At 53.8% G+C, this 19,436-nt stretch overlaps 2 protein-coding genes across 2 annotated transcripts; one reads left to right on the top strand and one right to left on the bottom strand.

The window, feature by feature from the left end:
- Positions 1-541: 541 nt before the first annotated feature.
- On the top strand, positions 542-8,304 carry LOC308226213 (tyrosine-protein kinase Srms-like; the record flags this gene model as incomplete). Its single annotated transcript, XM_080627727.1, has 8 exons — positions 542-897; positions 3,158-3,279; positions 4,095-4,261; positions 5,160-5,298; positions 6,161-6,319; positions 7,270-7,451; positions 7,620-7,776; positions 8,111-8,304. The coding sequence occupies 8 exons, from the start codon at positions 542-544 to the stop codon at positions 8,302-8,304; spliced, it is 1,476 nt and encodes a 491-aa protein (XP_080483853.1).
- Positions 8,305-12,433: 4,129 nt separating this feature from the next.
- On the bottom strand, positions 12,434-15,554 carry PPDPF (pancreatic progenitor cell differentiation and proliferation factor). Its single transcript, XM_080627630.1, has 5 exons — positions 15,459-15,554; positions 14,343-14,425; positions 13,687-13,764; positions 12,868-12,964; positions 12,434-12,658 (listed from the first exon to the last, which is right to left on the bottom strand). The coding sequence occupies exons 2-5, from the start codon at positions 14,395-14,397 to the stop codon at positions 12,547-12,549; spliced, it is 342 nt and encodes a 113-aa protein (XP_080483756.1). The 5' UTR covers positions 14,398-14,425; positions 15,459-15,554; the 3' UTR covers positions 12,434-12,546.
- Positions 15,555-19,436: the final 3,882 nt, after the last annotated feature.

Genomic DNA, 19,436 nt, shown 5'->3' with positions numbered 1-19,436 from the left:
GTTATTCCCTCACTTCTGTTTGAACTCTCGCACACTTGTGGATGCAGTTATTTTCCTGTGGAAAATAAAACCAACCCAAACCCTCCCACACAAGTGAGATCAAGACCATTAACTGGAGTCAGCCACTTGTCACAAGAGCTGCTTGACGAGCAGAGAGCTGTGTTTACCCGTGCTGTGGTAACCAGCAGGAGAGCCTCACAGCAGTAATTAAAGAGCAAGCAAAAGCCTTCTTGCTCCTTCTTGGAGAGCAGTGAGTGCGGCTCCAGCTGTGCCCGGCTCCCAGATGTGCCCGTGGGTCTGAGCGTGGGCCTCCCGCCTGCAGACTCATCCCACGGCCAGACTCGTCCCACCAGAACAACCAGTTTCACTTTCAGGAATAGGAAGCTCTCTGGGAAGTGCCGGCAAGCGCCCAGACACGCGCCAGGGACGCGGGACGGCGGCATGAGCTGCCTGGCTGGCGGCATGAGCCCGGGATTGCCCCTTCCAATGGCCTTGGGAAGCGCGGTGGCATAGACCACTGCATCCACCGCATCCTCCAGGGATGGAGCAGTTTGTCCGGAAGCGTTTGACCTTCCTGACGTCCTTCTGGAACAAGCTCTGGCCCCGCTCCGTGTCGGAGAGCTGCTCGCTGGGGTATCTCGGTTCCGATTCCGTTTCACTGCACTCGGAGGCGAACTCTATTCCCTTCATCCCCAAGTCCTCTCTTTTCATCGCTTTATACGCTTTCACAGCCCGGAGTGAGGAGGAACTGAGTGTAAGTGCAGGGGACAAACTGCGTGTCCTCAGAGAAGAAGGAGAGTATGTGTTTGCCCGGCGGCTGCTGGGGGAGCCGGCCATGGGCTATGTCCCCACTGCTTACGTGGCCAACCTCAGCCAGGGCACCTCTGCTCATCGACCGTAAGTATCCGATGCTCTGGAACTGCAGGGGGATGGAGGCTGGACCATGGTAGTGTGTTCCTGTCCAGGGAATGCTGTGCTCTGTGGCAGCAGGAGTATAAGCTTCTCATCCCTGGCTCTTGCCATTGGTGGTGATGGAACCAAGTGGGGATCTTCTCTCCCCTAGGCATCCCATCTGTAAAGCTCCTGCAGCTCACAGCAGTAGGGTGGAGGTATTCAGCACAGCAAGCAAGGGTTGGGGGTGCACCAAGGGTCAGAGATGCTGATACCCATTCCTGGGTGCATCACCCTCACAAAGGATGGGGTGGCTCCGGGCTGGGATGCAGTGTGATGCTGTGCACGGGTGCAGCTGCAGTGCTGAATACGTGGGCTCCTGCTTGCCGTGACTCCTTTCCCTCTTGCTGTGCATTAAAGGGGAAGAAGAGAAGCTTGTACCTGAGCCCTGCCAGCTCTGAAGAGCCACGGAGTACAGGGAGAAGCAGTTTGGGTTGGGATCTGCTAGGGAGCTCTGTAGGACTGAACCATGGTGGTGCTGCTGCCCGGCTCCAGCTTATCCAGGGCCGGGGCTTCCCCTGTTGGTGCCTCCCATGGGACACGGAGCTCGGGTTGACGTGTCAGCCCGCCCTCAGCTGGGGAAAGCCCAGGCTCATCCTTGCATAACGCAGCCTGGTCCTGACACGCTGGAGAAAGCGCCCCAAGACACGGCTGCTCCCTGTGCTCCAGGCCCTGAGTCATGCAAGTGATGGGATGGGGAGGGTGTAATCACCCTGCAGAACCGTCCCGATGCTCACCCTGTGCTTCCCGGGAGCAGGAGTGAAGGAAAGAAATAGGAGGAGCCTGGGAAGGGGCCCTGGTGTGCAGGGGCAGTGACTGCAGATGATGGGATGGGAGAGACCCTCCCTTGTTCAATTCTCCTTGAGAGAAGGTGAATCCAGGCTGGTCTGGACCATGCTGGGATCACAACAGTGAGGACCACAGGGTCTGCTTGCTGCTTTCATCCCATTGCACAGACAGTTGGGCAGGCTACAGCTGAGTGTGCATATATGTGTGCACACATGTCTGTATGTGTGTGCACACGTATATGTGTGCACAACCCAGCCCCATCCCGAGGACAGGTCAGGGGCAATGCCATGGTGCAGGAGGGCAGCAAGCGTTCGGCTCTGCAGCCAGAGGGAGCCGGGAGCACCCAGACTGCGCGGAGCCGCAGGTCGGAGCTGGGTGCTAATTTGTTCAACTGCTCTAACCCCATCACGTATAATTTCCTGCTCGGCTTCTCAGACACTAATGATGAAACTTCAGCTGCTCGTGTCCTGGCTGTGCTAAGCTGGATGAAGGGACAGGACAAGGGGAATGGCTTTAACCTGCCAGAGGGGAGATTGAGATGAGCTCTTAGGCAGAAGCTCTTCCCTGTGAGGGTGCTGAGGCGCTGGCACAGGGTGCCCAGAGAAGCTGTGGCTGCCCCATCCCTGGCAGTGTTCAAGGCCAGGTTGGACATAGGGGCTTGGAGCAAGCTGCTCCAGTGGAAGGTGTCCCTGCCCGTGGCAGGGGTTGGAGCTGGAGGAGCTTTAAGGTCCCTTCCAACAAAAACCAGGCTGGGAATTCTATAAGGCAGCCTCTTCCCAGTGTTCCTATGAATGTTGCTGAATCAGGACCCATCCGGCCTTTTCGTGCTGGAGATTCAGTGACAAATCTCAGAGCTGATGAGGCACAGGAGAGGGTCTTGGCTGGGTCCTCTCTCCTGGCTTTGTGCTGCTGACGTCCCCATCAGCGCTGACGCATCTGGAGCAGCAAAGGGCAGCTCCCAGTGATGTTTTCATTGCTCCTGGGCTCTGAGAGCTGGTTGTGTTTAGGAGCTGCAGGTCAAGAAGAACACAGCGTAGCTGTTGCTCTTGTGGCAGGACACATGGGTGCAGCCCCACTGGAGCATCTTCTGTGCAGCAGTTGGTGGTTGGTGTTTCCATTAAGGGCAGGCTGTCAGCCCAGGTTTTGGGATGTCAGCCCAGGTTTTGGGATGCAGCTGAGATCTGGCCAGCTCCATACAGCAGTGAGCAGAAGAAAATCAATTGCAGGTAACAAGCTGCAATATAATGCAACAAGGACCTACTAACCCCATTCCAACCAAGCAGGCATGAGCAAATGGTGGCAGGGAGCTGCTCCTCCCATCCCTGGCTCAGAGGATGCTGAAGCCCTTAGGGTGGATGCAGCCCTGTCCATGCACTATCTGCTTGCCCCACACTAACCCCTCTACTCTTCCTCTTAGCTGGTACTTCAGCAAGATCAGCCGAAATGAAGCGGAGCAGCTCCTCCTTTCACCTCCCAACCAGCACGGCTCCTTCCTCGTCCGGGACAGTGAGAGCAGCAAGGGCGAATACTCTCTCTCAGGTAATTTTATGGCAATTATCCAGAGCAAATTAGCACAGGGAAAAAGGAAGCAGCTGTTCCTTAGGGCAGCTCCTGGCTTGGTCAGCGCGGGGTGAAAAACACTGAAATATGCTCAAAGCACTTTACAGCATCTTGTTAAAGCGACTTGACAGCTTGTTAAAAGCGTGGGGAAAGCTAAGGAATGCAGGTATGGATTGCTGAATTACTGCGGCAAAGGAAAGTCCATTGCTCCCATCCCGGGTATGAAAGCCATAAACAAATCACAGCGGCTTAATGATGGTTTCATGGCACCGACTCCCAGGATTTCATTCCAGCGGCTTTTGTCAGCTGAGAGTTGTCTGAAAAGATGCTGTGACTGCAGAATACCAGGAGCTGGGCTGCTCCCACACACACGTCTGAATTCAGGGGGCTCAGACCAGGCAGCGCTGTTGCAGTCTGGTTTGATTCATGTCAATGCTCACAGTGAACCCCACATCCACGCATCGATCCCCAGGGCTGTGGAGGTCCAGCTGCTGCTGGGTTGTCCAACCCAAACAGCAATAAAGGGTCCGTCTACAGGGGATTAGCTCCATTAATAAAGCATCATCTCTCTGGGACAAACAAGCCCTGCTCGCCTAGGGACAGGAATCTCCTGAGCCATGAGTTGGGAGCAAACGGAATGGTGTGGAGTGGGATGTAAAACACCAAGGGTAAGTTGTGTTGCTTTAGGGTGAATTAATAGAGTAGGTGCCTGGAAAGGAGAGAGGGTGAGGGTCAGCAGGGAATGGACTGGAGATGGCACGAGATGATTTTCCCCTTTCTGGGCTTCCCCGCAGTGCGCAACCACACGAAGGTCAGCCACTTCCGAATCTGCAAGAGCCCGGGGGGCAGCCTCTACATCCAGAAGGGACATCCCTTCCCAGACATGGAGGAGCTCCTTGCCTTCTACACGGAGCACTGGAAGGTCATCCAGAGCCCCTTGCTGCAGCCCTGCAGCCCCGCGGTGCGTACGCCAATGGCACAGCTCGGCCAAGGGCCCCGGGATGGAAAGAGGGGAAATTAGGGAAAAATAGATATAATCGGTCTATCCATTTGGGATTTGAGGTTTATGAAGCCAAATTTAAACTATGCCCTTAGTATAGCTGCCAGCTTCACCTTTTACCAGCCATGTTAAATCCGGCATGGCATTTATGTGTGTTTCTGACAAGCCAAAAGGCAACGTCTTCTCCATCTCAAAGGCTAGAAACCACGTTGTTACAAATCCCTTCAAAATTGAATCTGGACATACCTGCACTTCCAATTCTTTTTCCTAGACTATAATAAGACCACATTGCTTTTATATAGCTTTCATGTCAATTAGCATGGCACTCATAAATCTGATGACAGTATTAATCCCAAATTGCTGACTCATTTCCTGATTAGAACTCCATCCACCGATTATGCCTTGGAAATAACAGTTAAACATGGGGATAATGTGAGAGGGAAATGGAAAGGTATAAGATAAAAGAAATGCTTAATGAGATGGTGTCTAAATCAGCCATAATTTGCATTAATATTCATTTACTCATTATTATTTATTGGTAGAAATGGAGAAAAGCCATATTTGAGGTCTAATGAGGAGTGAATTATGACTTGAATTGCTGATGTTTCACGTAGGCTGTAAAGATCACCGCCCTTGCAGACTTTGGCTGAGAGCAGAGCTAACACAGAGGACGCCGCACATCCTTTGTGCCCCCAATGAACATTTAAGAGAGGGAAATACAGTGCCAGTGCCATGCAGGTGGTGGAGCACCGTGTCCTGCTCACTGCTCAATGCCACCGTGGGCACCAGAAGCTGGTGCAGGCTCCACCACCACGTCCTGGTGCTGCTTGGTCCGAGCACCCCATGTCCATGTTTGCAGACCCCCCCTGAGAGGGATGGCTGGGAGCGCCCACGCTGGGAGTTCACCCTGCGGAGGAAGCTGGGAGAGGGATACTTCGGAGAGGTGTGGGAAGGGCTGTGGAGGAACACGGTGCCGGTGGCCATCAAGATCATTAAAGGTAGGTGGAGGAGGAGATGTCAACAGTGGCCAAACGGGGCTCTTGTTCACCGACCCATCGGTCACCCCCTTTTGTTACCCAGTCTTCTTGGTCCCCGTGTCTTGTCTTATCAAGTGAACTGTGGTAGGACCTGGCAAGTAGCCACTGGACTCACCTAAGCTTTGGCTACACCTTGGGTACCAGGTTGGATAGAGCTTTGAGCAAGTTGCTGTAGTGGAAGGTGTCTGACCGTGGCAGGGTTTGGAACTGGATGAGCTTTAAGGTCCCTTCAACACAAACCAGTCTGGGATTCTATGATCCTGTTTATAAAATGGCTTAATCCAGGGGGTTTGTGATAAGTCATATCAAGTCAAATCAAATCAAATGGTTTGTGGTAAGTCAAGTCCTGATGGGACAGTGATCCTGAAAATGGGATCCTGATGGGAAAACATCTCTTTGGTGTTGGATCTGAGACACAGGATGTGCACACATCATAGAATCATAGAATCATAGAATAGTTAGGGTTGGAAAGGACCTTAAGATCATCTATTTCCAACCCCCCTGCCATGGGCAGGGACACCTCACACTAAACCATGTCACCCAAGGCCTCATCCAACCTGGCCTTGAACACCGCCAAGGATGGAGCGTTCACAACCTCCCTGGGCAACCCATTCCAGTGCCTCACCACCCTCACAGTAAGGAACTTCTTCCTTATATCCAATCTAAACTTCCCCTGTTTCAGTTTTAACCCATTACTCCTTTGAAAGCAGTGGTGGGCTGTGAGGAGGAAAAAGGTCCTCATACCTCATTGTTGGACATGCTGAGCTCCTAACATCCACATGAGAAAGCAGCTCACAATGGTCATATTGGCTTTCTCCCCCAGCTGACATGAAGGCAGAAGACTTCACCAAGGAGATCCAGAACCTGAAGCGCCTGCGGCATGAGAAGCTAATCCAGCTGCACGCTGTGTGCTCGCTGGATGAGCCCGTGTACATCATCACCGAGCTCATGCGGAAAGGCAACCTCCACACCTACCTCAACAGTGAGTACCCACACCGTGGGGAGCAGGGTCCTGGGGCAGTGCTGCTGTGTGGATGCTTTCCATATCCCACATTAGCCCTACAAACCCAAGGGTGAGCCTAAGAGCAAGCCTGGTTTCAGTTCTGTTTGTAATGCAGAGCAATCCATGGGTGCTTGGTGGAGGTGGTCTTGGGTGACTTTAACACTCAAAGGCCCAGTCTGATGTGATCCCTTTGGTGTCTGTGTGGGCTGGGTCTGTATCAGTCCCTTGGAGCCCAAGCATGTTGATAGGGACCTTCATCCTTCCTTCTCCATCGACCCATGATCTGCCAGCTCCCCCCAGTGCACAGAGACCCCTCTGCTGTGTTTGGGCAACTCTTGCCTTTGTTATGACTGAAATGGCCAAACCTGAGCTGGCATCATGGTTGTGTTCATTATGCAGAGCTAGTACCAGGCCATGGTCCACTCAGGCATCAGTTTATTGTTCTTGGCCTTTCTTTTCCTGACCTGGTAATCAGACTTGAAGGGAAACAAGACAAACCGCTTCCCACCAAGAGCTGTTCTTCTACTGGTACCCTCCTCCTCCTCCACACTGACCTTGTTTCTGGTTGGGGCTCCAGCAGCATCTGGTGCTGGAGGAGCTGGAGCTCACAGGTAGGACAAGTTGAGAGGCTTGGCTGGAGATTTGCATGGCAGAAGGTCACCTTTAGCTGTGAACAAGCCATGGACATCTGCATCATCATTGCAGCACAGGGTGCTCTTCAGAGCTCACCTCAGTCCCATTCCTTAGGAGCACACGGCTGTGCTGAACTTCCCATGCTGTACCACCATGATGCTTAGGCACGACCTCCAGGTCGAGGTTTTACATGCTCCCCTGGGATGGTGACATGGGACCAGCTCTCCTTCCAAACCGGAACACCCAAAATAGACGTTGCTTCATTGCCCCCGGTGCTTGGTTCATCCTGTTAACAGGTCCTGAAGGGAAGTCCCTGAGCACCTCCCATCTGCTCAACATCGCCTGCCAAGTGGCGGATGGGATGAGGTACCTGGAGGAGAAGCACATTGTCCACCGGGATCTGGCGGCCAGAAACATCCTGGTGGGAGAGGAGCTCACCTGCAAGATCGCTGATTTTGGACTTGCCCGGCTCCTCAAGGTCAGGCAGTGGGATGCTGTGCTCCCTCCTGTCACCCCAGGCCACCAAGCTGCCCCATCCATGGGGCATCCCGTTCCGCCACCATCCCCTGTCCCAGTTCAAAGCTGCAAAAGCAGAGGCTGTGTTCATTACACCATCCCTCATGACCTATCTCTGGTTGCTCTGCAGGATGACATTTATTCCACCAGTAGCAGCACTAAGATCCCGGTGAAATGGACAGCCCCGGAGGCAGCCAACTACCGCACCTACTCCCTCAAATCTGATGTCTGGTCCTATGGGATTCTGCTCTATGAAGTCTTCACATACGGACAGATTCCATATGAAGGTAGGGCTCCAGTGCCGCTCCATCCACATGCTGGGCAGCTTGCCCATGGTCCCTAAAAGCCAACATTCTATTGTCCTTTCCACAAGGGATGTGGAAGCAGCTCCTAGAGCATAAGCAACTTCTTGTCCACTTCGGGGATTGCTAAGATGGATTTTCAGTGCTTGCAGGAAGGAGGTATGGGCTGGATGATCTCCCATAGCCTCTCCTCTATCAGCCTCATGGCACAGACCACATCACAGCAGCACAAGCTGACACCTTGGCCCACTACAGTTGTACCTTCAGAGCATCCTTTGGGGACATCAGATTCAGGGGCATCTTCTCCTCTTCCTTGCAGGGATGACAAACCAAGAAACCGTGCGGCAAATCACCAGGGGCTACCGCCTGCCCCGGCCCAGCTCCTGCCCTCCCGAGATCTACAGCATCATGCTGGAATGCTGGAGCGGCAACACGGAGGAGCGTCCCACCTTCCTGGCCCTGCGGGAGAAGCTGGGCTACATCTACAGACGGCTGCTCAGCTCCCTCTCCTGAGGGACCCTTTCCCACCATCCTTCCTGCACAAAGCTCCTCCAGGCCAGCTCTTGCCAAGAAGCTCCTTCCTTCTGGTCTGCCCTCAAACAGGGCTCCAAGGAAAGCATGTTCCAACCCCAGAACCGTGGTCCCTCTTGGTCAGGATGCAGGGAGGTGGCCAAGGGGAAAGGCAATGAGAGGTGAAGAACCCATTGCTAGTGCTTGGCTGTGTAGCAGCCTGGAAAAGCCCCATGGTAGTGAAGGCATCACCCAGAGTTTACATGGTCATTCAGGCAGTAGGCTGGGAGGTCCCTGCTGCTCCCCGTGCCAACGTGAAGGTTTGCAGTTCGTGTTCAGTTGTGGCTCTGCTTCATTTCTCTGGTAGTGTGTCTGGGGTGTTCATCAATAAATGTGTGTGCATCATCCATTGCTGGATGCTCTGCCCTCACCATGCTGCTCCTCTCCCTGCCCACAAAGCAGTGGTTTGCCACCAGTCTCACTTCTGCAGCCACAGACCAAACCACCTTCATGTCTCTTTGGCTCATCCAGAAGTGCATTAAACCTCTGTGTGTGTCTGAACAAGGGACAGGGCAAGGGGGAATGGCTTTAACCTGCCAGAGGGGAGACTGAGATGAGCTCTTAGGCAGAAGCTCTTCCCTGGGAGGGTGCTGAGGCGCTGGCACAGGGTGCCCAGAGAAGCTGTGGCTGCCCCATCCCTGGCAGTGTTCAAGGCCAGGTTGGACACAGGGGCTTGGAGCAACCTGGTCTAGTGGAAGGTGTCCCTGCCCGTGACAGGGGTTGGAGCTGGATGAGCTTTGAGGTCCCTTCCAACACCTATGATTCTATGAAGCATTGCTTCACCATGTTTTGCTCTTTATCACTCTTACAGTACAAAGCCAAGTGATGCTCCAGTGGCAGGGAACACCATGTGTTGGGGGTGAAAGGCAGCCTGGCACAGCTTGGATGCTGATTTCCTACTAACAAGCTCGTTTGGCCTGAAGACCAAAGCCATGTCCAGAAGGTGATGGGCAGGGACACACTTGCTGCAGCCATAACAATATTAAATTTGCAGGGCTGGCTGCCACCAGATGGAGCTGAAAATTAAGCAGGAGGTGAAGGGGGAGTGTGGGGTGATGGGGTGGTCCATGGCTGGGGTCCCTCAGAAGCTGCACTGGCCCCGTCAGACGTGAGATCCTAAAGCATCTCCCTCTGCTGTAGCAATACCATGATGGGTGGTGTGGAGAGGGGATATGGTGCTGCCCACAGCAGCATTTCCTTCCTCCTCCGCTGCATTAAAAGCTGGTGTGCTGCTTGGGTTTGCCCTCCAGCACGGTCTGCTGGCTTCTGGCATTCCTCTAAGTCATAACTTGCTTACGAAAAGTAGATGGATTTGGGGGGGGGTGCCCAGATTTTCGCATCTTCTCCCAGGATCCCAGCCTGGGCAAGGACACTGCAGCTTCCCCCAAAATCAGAGCTGCTATGGGGGCCATGGGGAAATTCATCCCACAAAGGCAGAGCCCCAGTTCCTTCCAAACCCCTCTGGAATGGGCGCTGCAAATGCTGTTGGTAGAAGCATTCGCCTGCTCTGGTTTCAGGCTGGCATTTGAAATCAGTGCCAGACTAACAGGATGCATTTGTGCTGCACAGTTTGTTTCTATTTATAAGGGCCTACATTGGCCTTTGAAAGGGTGAGGGGGAAGCAAAATGCTTGGGGGGGGGGGGAGAAAGGCCCCAAGCAGCAAAAACAGGCAATGAAAGGGAATATTTCTTGGAGGAGGCAGCGGGGTGGCACCAGGGCTGCTGCAAGGGGCCAAAAGCGAGCGGAATGCATCAGCTGGTTTAATCCCAAATATGTGAGTTACTCAACAGGGAAAACACGGGATCTCATGGAGCAGAGAGGGGGAAGTCTGTCCCTATGGGTTGGTGCTAAGGGAGGCAGGTGCTTGCCCCTTCAACAGCAAGGCTGATGGAAAGGAGGGGATGCTTAGGGAGGGGTATGGTGCATAAAGCTGGTGGCATCACAGCAAGAGCCAGAACAGGTCCTCCAGGAAAGAGCCAGGAAAACCAGGATGCAGCATTAGTGTCTTTGCCCTGACACAGCCTCCCCCGGGGTGCCTGAGGACAGTTTGATCACGAGACCAACAAGCAAATACAGCACTATTGACTCTGCCTTTGTGTGTCCACACTTTACTCTGCAGCCTGCGAGGCTGCAGGCTTGCAGGAAATACATTTGTCTCTCTAAAACCTGGGGCTGCTGCTGGCAATCAGCAGTGGCTGAGACCCAGCTGCTTCCCTGAGGGATCCTAGGGCTTTGGGACATGGACAAGGTGTTTGCTGGTACAGCCAATGCCTCCTCTTGTCTCACTCAGTGGGTTTTTTGCTTGATTTTCATGTGTTTTGTGACATTTTAAAGGCTGCCATGTGCTTCCTGCCATATAGAACCACGTGTACCCCAGCACCCACCACCACTGGATCCAACCATGGATCCAACCCATGTGTCCAAGGCTGCTGGCCCTGGGGACCCCCACAGAGCCATTCCCTTTGGATGCACACAGAGAGTGGGAGCAGAGATCCCAGTGCTGCCCTGGCCGCTCCTAAGGACAGGGGGGACACAGAGGACAAGGACCACAAGCTGGAGACACAGAGCTCAGGACAAAGCTAACACCACACTTTTCCTTACCAGAAGCAAGGAGTGAAGCTGGATGTGACCCTGGATGCCTCTGCAGCACAGCCTTGCCCTTTGCCCCTGCCCACACAGGTACAAAGTCAAAGTCATCACTCAGAGATCGTGGAATTCCAGGCTGGTTTGGGGTGAAGGGACCTCAAAGCTCACCCAGCTCCATCCGCTGCCACGGGCAGGGACCCCTTCCACTGGAGCAGCTTGCTCCAAGCCCCTGTGTCCAACCTGGCCTTGAACACTGCCAGGGATGGGGCAGCCACAGCTTCTCTGGGCACCCTGGGCCAGCGCCTCAGCACCCTCACAGGGAAGAGCTTCTGCCTAAGAGCTCATCTCAGTCTCCCCTCTGGCAGGTTAAAGCCATTCCCCTTGTCCTGTCCCTACAGTCCCTTGTCCTAAGCCCCTCTCCAGGTTTCCTGCAGCCCCTTTAGGTACTGGAGATGCTCTAAGGTCTCCCCTTAAGAAGCCTTCTCTTCTCCAGGCTGACCCAGCCCAGCTCTCTCAGGCTGTAACCCCCGGCTGCCATCAGGGCTGCAGCACCAATGCATGCAGTCACCATCCCGTATCTCACGCTGGGGCTGAAAGCAGACCAGAGCAGGAGATTTGGCACCTTTAAATCAGCCCCTGCCAGGATTTTGTTTGCCTCAGGCAGGAATTCGGGACCTTGCCCCCTTCCAGGCAGGAACCTGCAGGCTCTTGTTTTCCCTGTGCTTTATCAAGCAGCACTCCCCAGCTATCAGGCTAATCACAGCAGGGTCAAACAGGCAAGCTGATTAATTCCAGGCAAAAATCAACCAAAACACCGCTGAGGGCATTGCAGGACATTGCCCTGCTGGGCTCTGGCACTGCCATCTGCACCATGAGCTCCAGGCTCCCATCAGACCCACCAAACAAGCCTTAGCTCTCCCCTCATCATCGAGGGCTCCTTTGACAGCCCCTTCTCCATTGTACCAGCTGGAGATGGGTCTTGCAATCTCTTTCCCTTGTTATTCTGCACCCAAATCCTTCCCACAGCCCTCAACAGAGCCAGCTCAGTGCCAGACACTCATTCCCACCTCACAAGGCATCGGAGCAGGGCTGCAATGTGCCTGAGGAGCAAAACAAGGGCAGTGCCAGCAGGGACAGGCTGTGCAGCCAAGTAAGGAGGGAATGGTGGGGGAGGCATCCACAGCATCACCACAGGCCAGCCGCAGCTTGCTCACATGCCAACGCACACGCATCAGCGCATCACACTGGCACCATTGACATTACCAGACCCTGCCGCTGCGGGTCCAACCCCACCAACATCAACAGCGTCACTCTGCTCTCCCATCCCGGGGGAAGAACAACCCACACTGGTTTAAAAGGCTGCTCAAGTTTATTAGTTGCCATTGTGTGAGTGCAAGGTAAGTAAAACAAGTTACCACATCTGTGTGGGAAAGGGCATCGTTACGTTGAGGAGTAGAAAGGCTGGTGTGGGAATCCTCGGGGGGTTGTTGTGTTTTATCATCACAAAGCAGCACCTTTGCCTTGCAGAAGCCACCCTATTCTATGGGGGGAAAGGGGATGTGCCCGCCGGTGTGGGAACAGCACCAGCACCAACCCGCTCATGCCGAGGGCCCGGAGCTGGGCTCACTCATGTGGCGTCTCCGTCCTTCTCCTGGGGCTGGCCCCAGGCCACAAGCCACTGGTCCTGTTGTCACGCGCAGTGCTCCCAGGCTGTGAGAGAGCACAGAGAGGGTCAGGGCAATGCCAAGGTGTTGTGTGGTGGTGCTCTGTGTTTGTTTGTCCAGCAAAGGAATAGGTGCTTCTGGGCATGAAGAAAGCACCCACTGGGTCAGGATGCACCTTAGGGATGCTCCCAGCCGCCCTGGGTTGCTGCACTGTTGCTCCCATGTTATTCCATTCCATCCAAGGAAAGCACTCACCTCTCCAGGGACTCTGACACGGTTGTCATGGCTGGGGGAGTCACCTTCCCAAAGAAGAAGCTGGCCCACCAGTGACCGGGATCAGATTTGGGCAGGCCTGGGGGACAGTGGGAGGGAAAGTCCAGGTCAGCGCAGCCCCACCACCTACCCCAGTGTCATCCTGAGGCCTCTTGCTGTGGGGCCCCCAATGTAAGAAGGATGTGGAGTTAGAATCATAGAATAGTTAGGGTTGGAAAGGACCTTAAGATCATCCAGTTCCAACCCCCCTGCCATGGGCAGGGACACCGCACACTAAACCATGTCACCCAAGGCTCTGTCCAACCTGGCCTTGAACACCGCCAAGGATGGAGCATTCACAACTTCCCTGGGCAACCCATTCCAGTGCCTCACCACCCTCACAGTAGAGAATTTCTTCCTTATATCCAATCTAAACTTCCCCTGTTTCAGTTTTGACCCGTTACCCCTTGTCCTATCACTACAGTCCCTGATGAAGAGTCCATCCCCAGCATCTTTGTAGGCCCCCTTCAGATACTGGAAGGCTGCTATGAGGTCTCCATGTTGTTGGAGTGAGTCCAGAAAAGGCCATAGAGATGTTCTGAGGATGCTCCAGGGAGACCTCAGAGCAGCTCCAGTGCCTTAAGGGACTACAAGAAACCTGGAGAAGGGCTTTAGAAAAGGGTCTGTAGGGACAGGACAAGGGGGAATGGCTTTAACCTGACAGAGCTTTAAGGTCCCTTCAACCCAAACCATCCTGGGATTCTATCATCCCATAGGAGAGGCTCAGTGGGGTTTGCACGGGGCTGGGACCGTGGCACTCACCCGGTGGGTGGGGGATGACCTCCCCTGAGTACTCAGAGCTGCCGCAGGAGCTGTTGCTGGATGTGGAGCTCAGGCGCCCTGTGGAGCAATCACAGCCATGAGAGCCAGCACCGACCTTCAGCCTTGACATGAGAAGCAAAGCACAGCCTTGGTGTGGCCATTCCTGTCTCATCACCACCTCGATGCAGCACTTGCGCAGCTTTAGTTCAATTGCTACAAGCCTTGATCCTTGAGGTTCCTTCCAACCTGGTATCCTGTGCTTCCATGAATCCTGTTTTCAGCTCAAGGGGAATACTTTAATGCCCTCTAGTTTAGGCAATCCATTACACCAGGAAGTCTCTCCCCTGGAGAGGTACCATTGCCCAGGCTGGTTTTGCAGCTCATTCCCATAACCCATTTCCATACACATTTGAAGCCATCACCTCCCCTCAGCTACAACCTTAATGACAAGGGAAGGAGACTGCAAGCCCCATCTCCAGCTGGTACGATGGGGCAGGAGCCCCAAAGGAGGGTCCCAGTACAGGGGGGTGGCTTCTGGTGCCCCCCTTCCCCAGCAAGGAGCACTTATGGGTGTTATCTGAAAGCTTCAGCCCTGCTGGAGCCACATCACCCTGAGCCTGGCCGAGCACCCAGCCCACCCCAGCACCCATCCTTACTTCTGTAGTAGTTGTGTGTGGCCATGAGCGAGCCGCTCGATGGGATGGATGCCATGGTCCCGGATCTTGGATCTTGTGCAGACCTAAAACCAGGGAGCAAAGGGGCAGGCACTACTGCAGAGTTTAAGTGGTAGCAGTATGACTTCTTGAGACGTGCACAGCGGCACTGCACTGGGGATGGAGGATAGTGCTCACAGAGCTACCCACAGCTCTAGAGCTCTGGCCAAGAGCTAAGTGCAAAGCCAAAATACTTCCCCTTGCACAGAGCAGGGGCTTGGCAAGTTTGCACAGCACCGTCCCCGACCCCTTCCCTGCTGGGTGTTTAATTTCCTCGCACAAATCCAGTTCTCCTCCTTGTATCAACAGTTGGGAGTTATGAAATCTCAGGCCGGGATTGCGTAAGGAGCAAGGGAGTGTTTAGCTCAGGGCACATCGTGAGGGTTCTCATGTGAGGGATTCCAGCCCCAGCCTGTCTCCAGCAGCACCTCACCACCCCGAACTGGGGCAAACCCGCCTGTCCTGCACCACCAAGCACAACGCAGGCCTCCTCCAGCACGGGAAAGAACATTCTCTCCCTGGCCCAGTTCCGAGCTGGAGAAGTGCTTTCCCCCTCCCGGCACAAAGCACCCTCCTGCCAAGATGCTGACCCTTCCCGTGCCCCAAGATCTGGTTCATTCCTCCCCAAACAAGCTCCGAGGTGGCTCAGCCAGCCAAAGAGAGCATCTGCCAGGAGAAGTCCTGGACCTGTAGGAGGACACGGAGCCCCATCGCCATCCGGAAGCACCGACATGGGCTGTGATCCGGATGCGGGGGGCACCCAGCACCCTCACCAACATCAGCTCCTCCCCAGCTCCTGGTGAGGCTTCCCCTGCTCTAATGATGCACCCACTTGTTAGGTATCACGCTATAGAATGACCTCCACGCACCCGCGTCCCCATTAATACAGTGATCCTTAGTGGGGAAACTGAGGCACGAAGCCATCTCCCATCAATTCCACCCCACACTGACTCGGTACATCCTTGCAGTTGATCTCTCCCAAACGTCCCACCCCAAAATTGCTTCAGGGCACCCCGTTTCCCTCCCTCCACGGAGGTTACACTACTGATCGCAGCGTACCTGGGCTGGGGCAGCGGCGGGGTCCGGCGGGCGGGCACTAGGGCCGCGGGGGCCGCTCGGCAGCGGCAGCGACAGCTCTCGCTCCGCACCGCACGGCCTGAGCCGCGGCGCTGCAGGCCCCGCCCCCTGAAGGATCCTTATATGGCTTCTGGCCACGCCCCTAGGAGCTCTCCGCCAATCGGAGCGTGGGGGCGCGGCCGGACACGCTCTTTTCCCGCGGGAAACGGGATTTGCGCGGCAGCGTGTGCGTAGCGCCAAGCACTGGAGGGGTGGACGCGGGGGTACCGAGGGCGGGATGCGGGTACCCGCGAGGGTCCCTTCCCAGTATCCCCTGTCCTGCCACGGAGACCCTCCAGGATACTCGGGTAAGAGCTGATTCGAGCGGTAGCGACCTGATACCACCTTTAAAATTAGAGTAAAAGGGAATAAATAAATACCGATGTATTTGTAGGGGTTCTGAGCTGGCAGGGCTGTAGCGATCTGGGAGAAAATACTTTATTTTAGAAGGAAAAAGCCTGCAGCAAGGCTACAGGATGCAGAGTTACATCAACAAGGGCATCACCAATGGAGATAGGGATGTCATCATCCCTCTCTATTCAGTGCTTCTCCCTCCATCCCTGGAATACTGGGTTCAGTTCTGGTCCCTGTTCTATAGAAAAGATGTGGGTAGGATGGAGAGGGTCTACAGAAGGACCTCAAGGGTGATGCAAGGGCTGTGTAAAGAAAGACTGAGTCTGGTTTCCCAAGACAAAGCTTATCCTGGGTGTGTTGAAGAAAGGAAGATGCATCTCATCTGTATCGATCAGGAATCAGTAGTTTGAAAAGCCAGCAAGTGACAAGGTTTGAATAGATTTTCTTTTTGATTTTTCTCTCTTTAGAGCCTCCGAGTTGGCTGTAACTCTCCTCAATTTACTGTTGAGTTTCTGGTGTCTGCCTTTTCCTTTTTGTTTTAAATCCAGTTCTCTGGGCTCCATATCACAGCTGGCACCTGGCTTTTGTTACCTGCTGGTTGCATGTGCTGTAGGAAATATTGTGTTAATGTACTTGTCAGAAACATCTGGAAGCCAGCAGAGGTGCAGAGCTGAACAACCTGCAGCCTCTGGACTCCACCAGTCCTCACAGGACATCACAGATGGGTGTTAGTGAATCTTGGGGATGCTGGGGCACCCCAATGCCCAGCCAACATGGCTTAATGCTGCTACGGGATTCCATGTGGGGATGTGGCATCCTAATGGCTTCAGGAATTGGGTCAGTGGTGAGAAGGTTGCCCAACAGCCACACTTGAGTTCCCCATAGTGCTGCAGAGCCTGGTCCAGCACCACTGAGGGGGTTCCTGAATTTCCCCTGTGTGGAGGAGCTCTCTCTGCAGAGGAAGGAGCAGGCACATCCTGTGCTCAGCCCTCCTGCTCCTCCTGGGCTGCGTTCTCCTGGCTGTTCTGTGTTGCTCAGGACTAGGTTTGGGATGTGGAAGCGTCCGTCCAGTACAGGCAGCTGCTGCCACCTATGGATGAAGAATAGCCCAGATATTCACCCTAGGTCCTTCATTAAGACCATCTTCTCCTCCTTCCCCAGTGTCTTTGTAGCCTCAGGGGACACAGCAAGAGCAACTGTGAAGCCAAACTCGTCGTTATATTGTGACCCAGCACAGGTACTTGAGCATCTTCCCTTGTCTGCTCATGTTTAAATAGGAAAATGGGATGTCCTGGAAGTGCAAGGGGAGGCTCTCCTTAAGCACAACACTTGAGGAGCGTGTTTTACCTGCCTGTGTGGGGTATATGCAGCAAAATGACCCAAGTGCCACCTTGGTAGCAGAATAAACCAGAGTCAGCTAAGCCTTAGCAGCATCCTCTGTTCATGCATGGTGTTTTAATAAAGGATGGTGAGTTATTAAAGGCACTGAGTCACCACCAGAGGAGGAATTCTATCTCATGTCTGGCTGATATTAAACTGTCTAAAAGGAGAAGCTGTCCTGCTTTGCTCCCAGTGGAATGCGGGTACCAGGAGCTGCCTTTGAACCCATGGCACCAAAGGCAACCCATGGCAGAGCTGAGCTTTAGGGGTTTACAGATACCAGGGATGGGATGTGGCTGTTCTACACAAGAGAGGTTTCCTTGTCTTGACCCCATAACTCAGCCATTTGGTAGAAAAAGGGTTTCTGGAGGAGCATCCGCATGGCACATCCAGAGCTGTGCACAATGGTGGGTCCTTGGGTGCAGCATGCCCTGCATGAGGTACACTGCTGTCCTATCAGGGGTGACACCAGACACCGTCCCCAGCTGGCCAAGTGGATGGAGGGCTTGGACATCTTGTTATCCCTTCCAAAGCTTATTTTTAACCCCCTGGCTCCAATTTAAAGGTATCAGCAGCATGTGCTGAGCACAGGACCTCAAAATACTCCCTCCTCTTTCCCCTGGCTTTTGCTCCCATCATTTCTGCCTTCATCTCTCCTCTTCAGGTCTACAGTGTGAAAGTGAGCTGAAAAACCTGCTGGCATTAAAAGCTTTGTGAGAGAGCTGGGCTTGTTCACCCTGGAGAAGAGAAGGCTTCAGGGAGTACCTTACAGCATCTCCAGTGCCTAAAGGGGCTACAGGAAACCTGGAAAGGTGACAGGTGTTGGAGCTGGATGAGCTTTAAGGTCCCTTCCAACCCAAACCATTCTGATGGATGAGGAGAGGATGGTCAGTGCCTTGGTGTGGGTGCAAAGTCTCTGCAAAGCCTCCAAACCTGGTGTGGAAGGAGCTGACAGCCCAACAGCATTCCCCTGCTTCCATAAAGCTGCCCTTTAGAGGACAACCACTACCCTACATGCCTCTGATCTGCTTTTCCAATGGCTATGGCATGAGGCTCTGCATTTCCTCCTTTCAAGGAAAAGATCTCCATTGCTTTGCATGGGAAGGAGGGGGAAAAAATACCTATTTACAGCTATTTGTATGTCCAGCCCCAACTTATCCCTAGTGAGAGCAGGGCTTCGGGAGCAGCATCAAGGCAGGCATCCTTTGGGAAGTGTTCTCTGCCCAAACCCCCACCTCCAGAGCAGACCTACTGCATTTTATAGTGACAAGCCACGAGTGCTCAGCTGAACATGTTACTCGCGGGAGGAAACACCCCCGGTGTGAAGGCAAATCCAGGCAGACAGCCTGGGGTGTTCATATCCCAGATACATACAAATTACCGGCACTGCGGATTCCTCACTCTCAGTCTCACTGTGCAGGGCCTCTTTGGGGGGGGGGGGGGAATAGAAATCTCTATTATTATGGCTGGGAAAAGGGAATTTTTAGCTTAAAGCATCCGATCTTAACCTTGGGGCTGTGGGGCTGGATAGGGTTGAAGTGATGGTGAAAGGGGTATGAGGTACCTGCTCTGTGTGTATCGTGCCTATCCCTTTGGTGGGGGATTCCGTTTTCTTAAGTGACCTCAAACCATTTGGTGATGGTTTTTGGGGTGGGGGAATGAAGCCTAAATAGGATGCATGGGAATTGTTTCAGCTGGGACCTGAATCTGAAGCCAGATGGATGGGGATGAGGCGCTAAAATTCAGCCGCCTTCAGATGCTGCCTGCTCAGGTCTCTTCTTTTACATAGCTGAATGTTTAAGGACAGATTCCCACTGCTTTCCAAGGGGAAGATGGTTCCACTCGGGTGTGAAAATTGATCCTGATGGTCCCTAGGGATCACATGTGTTTGGTGGAACCCGTTTCTCACTACTGTGGCTTTAAGCTTCTCGGAGGCTGGGAATAAAGTGGCTTAACAGAGCCAGGATTAGCCAGGTCTGTCAGCCCCCTCTGCTACTCGTGTCCATACTATTTATAGTCTCGTGGGCCATCAGGCTCTGTTTCATTGTACAAGTAAAGCATGGTGCACTGCCTGTTTCTCTTATCCCTGCCTGGGAAAAGGGTGAGAGTTCACATTCCCTTTACTGCAGAGAGGAGAGCTCCATCACATGCTCACATAGCTCAAACACAGAGGGATCTGGGATTTAC

The sequence above is a fragment of the Psittacula echo genome (genome assembly GCF_963264785.1).
Source record: "Psittacula echo genome assembly, chromosome: 12".
Taxonomy (NCBI): Eukaryota; Metazoa; Chordata; class Aves; order Psittaciformes; family Psittacidae; genus Psittacula; species Psittacula echo.
This window is presented reverse-complemented; position numbering and strand designations above follow the sequence as displayed.